We start from the raw sequence: 6,000 nt of genomic DNA on the forward strand, positions 1-6,000 counted from the left end.
TGAAAATATGAAATAATGAAAATACTAACTGGTAATGCATGAACTTCATCTTCTCCACTCATTAGTTGAACTTTAACAGCTAAATTACGAGCTGAACCTTGTCGATTGGCAAAATTTAAATACTTGGGTGATACATATAACAGATTTCTGAAATTAGATAGCACACAATTCTTATCAGAGGATTTGTATTCTTTTGCTAATTGTGTGCAGCAATATGAAACAAGCTTCTTTTTTTTTTTTTTAAAAGATAAAAGTTGTGTTATAGTTCAATAACAAATAAGCAAAATTTCAGATATTCATTTTGAAAGATCAGATTTACAACAACAAAATTAAGGAACGATCATATATTGCATGTGAAAACTTACCTGTAAGTGGTAGAAGGTACAAATATTTCTCTAGAAGGAAATTCTAGGATGTCTTTAGTAGGTCGACCTTTATCATCAGGATATGGTTCTACTCTGTGTAAATCTGGTGTCAGAAGATATCTTACTTCTTCTGGACATGGTGATATATCTAGTTTTAATGTAGCTAAAGACAAAAATAGATCACAAACTTATGAGCTATGTAATATTATTTCAACAAGGAATTAAACAAACCCTGATCCCTCATCAAGTTTATTATTGATGCAGACTCCTGGATGAATTATTTCCATATTCAAACTCATCCAATCTTATCAATACACATAGAATATCAATATAGTTTCTCTTCTGTACTCAAATTCAAACTTTTAATTGCACTTTGAATAACACTTATTTTGAAATTCCTTTTTTTAGCTTTAATTTAATCAAACTTTTAGAAATAATCTAGCAACATACCTGGTATACATTTTACTCTCTTTAAAACAGAGGAAGGTCTCTTTAAATCAGCTAGAAATTTATATAGATCATCATCACTTAACTTGTCTGATTCCTACAACATAAGAAATTCAAAATTGTTTAAACAAATAAATCTGAAAACGAATGGTTGACTACATTTCTAGAATTTCTCACTCACTATGGAATCCAGATCCTGGTAGAATCCCACACTCAACTCTGGAAGTGCTCCTTTATCACATTACCTTATTAAAAGCATATCAGACAAGAGCCTTTTCCTTATACCATGTTCTGTAGAATCTTGACCAACTAGCATCAAAGCTAAGATTATTTATGCTAACCAATCAAGAACACTATAAAAGTTGTTTGACAATACAAATCAACGTTGAATATTGAATGTTAAATATTCCTCAAATATAGTCAGTCAATCTTAAAATAAACAGAGTATTTGATTGATTAAATATTAATGACACAGAACCTGGACTGCATAACAATTTCATCAGATCATGGATGTCAAGTAGCCTGCACAAAACATCTATTGAAACAAATTAGTCTTCCCTCTTCCCATGTTCAAAGTGAACTAAGAATATTACCTGTTTAAAGAAACTAGATACAGTCAAGGTAATTGGTCTAAAATTATCTAAACTAGCACCATAAGTATCAGGTGACCAACTTCTACGTTTCTCAAAACCACTTCTTCCTCTATCCATAGAACCTCTTCTACCAGTTGACATATCATCTTTAGATCTCTTTCTAAAACTTTCAAACTGACTGCCAAATTGTCCACTTCTACGATCTAGATAATATCATTTCAAAATATCTAATATTCTGGTGCTTTAATATTTTGATAACCAAGATCCACTGGATTAATGTTTTCAGATCGAGATGAAGTTACTACTTGATTTTCATTTTTTTGAGTGGTTTCATTTTTATGAAAATATGTTAAAACTAAAGAACTGTAGCTTCAGGTAGTGTTCACAGGTGTTAACTCAGTATTGAATTATGAAATCAAACTCAATCAAAATTGTAAGATAGAAGATTAAAGAGAAAAATAGTAAGTAAAATTAAATTTACCAAGTGAAGCTGATCTTGATGTTTCTTTTTCTGGTAAATGATCAACTGATGGTTCTCTTTCTAAACTTCCTCCACCAGTTACTATGTTCATCAGATATATAGCTGTCCAAGCAAAAGGCATTCTGTAGGATCCTAGTCTATCACAGAACTGACCAGCTTGTGATCTGTATTTCTCTTCCTTAGCTGACTGTTGACAAAATGTTTAAATTTACAATAATTCAATTCTGTTCGAACAGATTCAGAAGTGTATATTGGAAAATAAAACGAAAAATGATGGGATTAATGAAGACAGGGACATTGTACAGTGAGCAATGAGGGACACTTTGCCAGGACACCACCAGTAGCCCACTCTTTTTGATTTCTAACTATCTTGAACAGCCTGTGGAACATGGGGCTACATTTTTTCAATGCTGTTCCCCCAAACCTGCAAAACTGACAAAAAGAATGAGGAACTGTTTAACTTGTCTAACTCATTGAGCCACAGCCACTAGTCAAGTGTATAATGAAGCCAAGATAATTATTCACTATCACCTTAGAAACTACCTCTAAATAAAGTAAACTGAACAAACTTATGTTTACAATCATATCATTTCAATAAATGTCTTACCTTGTCTTCTTTCATATAGGGTTCAGCACATTCACTTATATCACCTTGTTGTAAAACTTTCTCTAACTGTAAAATAAGAATCATTAAATCTATAGTAAAGCGCGATTGTTCAGTAAGATCTGCTTGTCAAAGAATCAACCTACTCACAGTTCTATAAAACTGGATTCATAAGGTGTAGACTGAATTTAAAATGGCGGAAAAGGTAATAGAGGGGTAAAACATACATAAATCAACCTCCATTTTGAATATGACATATCCAATACTGTTTGATTGGTGCCTAGACGTGGATCAGGCGGAACGTTTTAGAACGTGCAAATCATGCTTCAATCATAATTTAAATAAATGTAAAGAAATATAGTTGTCTGAATATTGACACATGATGGAGCTCATTTTCAGCTCTGGTTGAAGAAGTCAGCTGTATAGTTGGATTAATGAACTAATTAGTATACATACCCTAACAACAAGAAAGACATCAGGAGAAGGATAAGTAATACTAAATGTACAAGCTCTACTCAAGGTAGATATATCTTGATATGGTATATGATTACTAACTAATCTCTTCATATTCTCAGAATTCAGATCAAAATAAAATGTCTCAGATATCTGAAAATTAAAAAATACATTTTTAGTGATTGTAAAGTGGTTTTCTTGCAATTCATATAAACTTAGCTTTTTATATCACTATTGCACAGGCCTTTAATAACATTTGTAGCTTTGGCAATAGTGACATAAAAAATCACTTAGTTTTAGTGGAATTGCTGGAACCACAGATGTCTGATTGAAAATTGAAATGGTGCAAATCTATAGCAGTGTCCCTGATACAAATAAATAGTTGAGAAAACCTCTTAAGTTTTACAGTAAATTACTGTGTTGGACCAAGGTGGTGTCACATATTAAAACAAAAATTAATTCTTTTGTTGAATCCTTTTTCATTTTCTACCTGGACTATAAGATTTAATCCCCTAGCTCAGTTTATATATCTATATAGTAAACATTATCATCTTTGAAAAAAGTGAATGTAAAGTAAACAACTAACCTTTTTCCTCTCTCTAGCATCATACAATGCCATAGAAACAAATATTGGTTCCACTTCCATTTCAAGACTGAAATCATTCAAAGATATGAAGATTTAATTAATTTCTTTTAAGTAACAATAGAATTTGATTCTCACAAAAAATAAAAGTTTTCAACAGTATCAAAAGACAAACTTACGAGAGTTGTAAACATTTAACTAGAATTCTGTGACCAAAATGTTCTTTTGGAACTTCAGCTGGTGCTCTTCTTTCTATTACTTCTTCCTGAAATGATCAGAAGAATGGAATTCCAATATAAAATAACTTCAAAACATTGTAACATTTGTCTTGCAATTAAATTCTGGTTGAAAGATAGTGTAAACATTCAGATTTTATAACGGATGCATGGAAATATCAAATGGACTATTTCATCATTTCAACCCTCTAGACTCTATCAACTAGCCTGATTTTAACACTGAACGTGTATGTGGAACCTTACAAAATGACCTATTTATTGTGAAATGTTATTAAAACACAGTAAACTTCATAATTCATAATTTTAAAACTGACCTCCTCTTGTTGTGGATAAAGACTAAAAATATTATCTTGTCTTTTCTCTTGTCGATTATTTTCATTATTTTTATCAACTGTTTCAGGTGTTAGACGATCAAATAAATTAGGTAACATCAAATCAGCCTGAGATTGTTTTAAATCAAATATACTGCTAGCCCAACTACCTCGTGGTGTTTCATTCATATGTATAGATTGTCTTTTATTACTGTCCTAAAAATATAATATAAATTGTATATCCCAAGTTCTACTGAACATTCACGTATATATATATAATCAAGCAAAGGTACCCTCAAATCATACACACATCTTATTTTAAGGATACACAAAGCAAAGTATTGACAGGATCTGAGTTATTATACAACATACATATTATAAATGAAACCTTATAAGGCCAATGCAGATAGACAATAGCTTACTGACAAAACTTTGGACAAAACTGTGGAAGAGAATAATGTGTCTTTATTAACTGCCAACTCAAGGGATATTAATCATATGCGTAATGTGTTTTTGTCCCATTCTAGGGAGATTTGTATTTCAAGGGAAACAATGGTTTTGATAGGCTATTTGAAATCAGGGTTATGAGAATACTTACTCTTTCAAACTGTGTAGGTGTATCTTCAACATCTACTTCATATTCTTGATAAATCATACCCTCACTATGGCCCATTCTATCTTTATTACAATAACTAGAGCTGTATGATTGGTATCTACAACATGATATAATACAAAATACCAGTCAAAAATCTTATAAATCTGTTCCAAATACTGAAAACTGTCAACACTTTTTGCTGATACTATCAAGTTTAATACCAAATGTATTATTTAGGGAGTTGATTTCTTTAATGAGTAAGTCATCTTTCCTCCAGTCAACCAATCTTATAGATACCTATTATCTGGGAAATATAAATGCCAAAAGAATTGGCTACTGACCAGTTGGTAGAAAAGACCCTACTGAACCTAAGTAATTGTCTCTGTAATAAACTTACTTTCTAGAAACAACAGTGTAATCAGATGTATATTTCTTTAAACAATCAGCTACATGTGGGTCTTGTTCAGCTCTACAAAAAACATGGTAGAAATTCAAAGTAAGGAATCAGACATCTAAATATTCTAACCATTACAAAGCATTGAAATTCAAAACTGAGATTAATCTCATGATTTTAATCACACATAATCAGTTATCAAAATCAACGTTGAATGTAGCTTATTTGAGAAAATGCAGATTGAATGATACTTGGGCAACCAAAATTATACATGTCAATATATAATAATCATTTTCATGCTCTGTAAAGATTATGGTGCTCATGAGCAAATGCATACATAAACCAGGTCTGTTGATTTGGCTCTATTCAAAGAGTAAGCTTATCTTAAGTATGAGGGCCAACAATATATTGTAGAAATAGACCGACCTTTCAACCTGTTTAAACTCACCCAGGTTCTGGTATAACAGGAGATATAGTACGACAAGCTCTACCCATTGTATGTACTTCAATATCATCTTCAGGAAATAATAATAGATCACGGAAAGGATCTCGTTCTATCAAACATTGATTCTGTATCACAAAATCTTCAAACTCAGGTGGATCAATTACATCAGATATAGGGATCTACAAAATATTAATTGATGTTCAAACTAGTACCAAAAACTAGTAAGGATATAAACAGATCATTTAACATCAAATTAAGAGATACATATATCCAGCAGATAGTAAAATCAATAATCACATGAGCACTTTATTTCATATAATAAAGTAAGCTTCATAATGTTGCTCCAAAGGAGGACGGATTATTTCTTAGTCCATAATCCAAATATTATTTTTGCAATCACCTTTATTTGAATAAATTCATAAGCATAAGCTTATTGTTACTGCTCAAGCATGAAAGAAACTCCAAATAATATTTTGAAATAATTTACTTACAG

The 6,000-nt window shown here is 31.2% G+C and overlaps 1 protein-coding gene across 1 annotated transcript in view; it reads right to left on the bottom strand.

The window, feature by feature from the left end:
* Positions 1 to 5,686, bottom strand: part of LOTGIDRAFT_199704 (hypothetical protein) — a 28,513-nt gene extending 22,827 nt beyond the window's left edge. The window contains exons 1-13 of the mRNA XM_009048596.1: positions 5,511 to 5,686; positions 5,066 to 5,137; positions 4,672 to 4,786; positions 4,077 to 4,289; positions 3,706 to 3,791; positions 3,530 to 3,596; positions 2,947 to 3,096; positions 2,494 to 2,559; positions 1,933 to 2,073; positions 1,406 to 1,561; positions 816 to 909; positions 366 to 528; positions 30 to 147 (exon numbers count right to left, since the gene is read on the bottom strand). Coding sequence (XP_009046844.1) covers positions 30 to 147; positions 366 to 528; positions 816 to 909; positions 1,406 to 1,561; positions 1,933 to 2,073; positions 2,494 to 2,559; positions 2,947 to 3,096; positions 3,530 to 3,596; positions 3,706 to 3,791; positions 4,077 to 4,289; positions 4,672 to 4,786; positions 5,066 to 5,137; positions 5,511 to 5,557 — 1,488 coding nt within the window. The 5' untranslated portion in view covers positions 5,558 to 5,686. The remainder of the gene's footprint in view (positions 1 to 29; positions 148 to 365; positions 529 to 815; positions 910 to 1,405; positions 1,562 to 1,932; positions 2,074 to 2,493; positions 2,560 to 2,946; positions 3,097 to 3,529; positions 3,597 to 3,705; positions 3,792 to 4,076; positions 4,290 to 4,671; positions 4,787 to 5,065; positions 5,138 to 5,510) is intronic.
* Positions 5,687 to 6,000: the final 314 nt, after the last annotated feature.

Source organism: Lottia gigantea, assembly GCF_000327385.1.
Source record: "Lottia gigantea unplaced genomic scaffold LOTGIsca_125, whole genome shotgun sequence".
Classification (NCBI taxonomy): domain Eukaryota; kingdom Metazoa; phylum Mollusca; class Gastropoda; family Lottiidae; genus Lottia; species Lottia gigantea.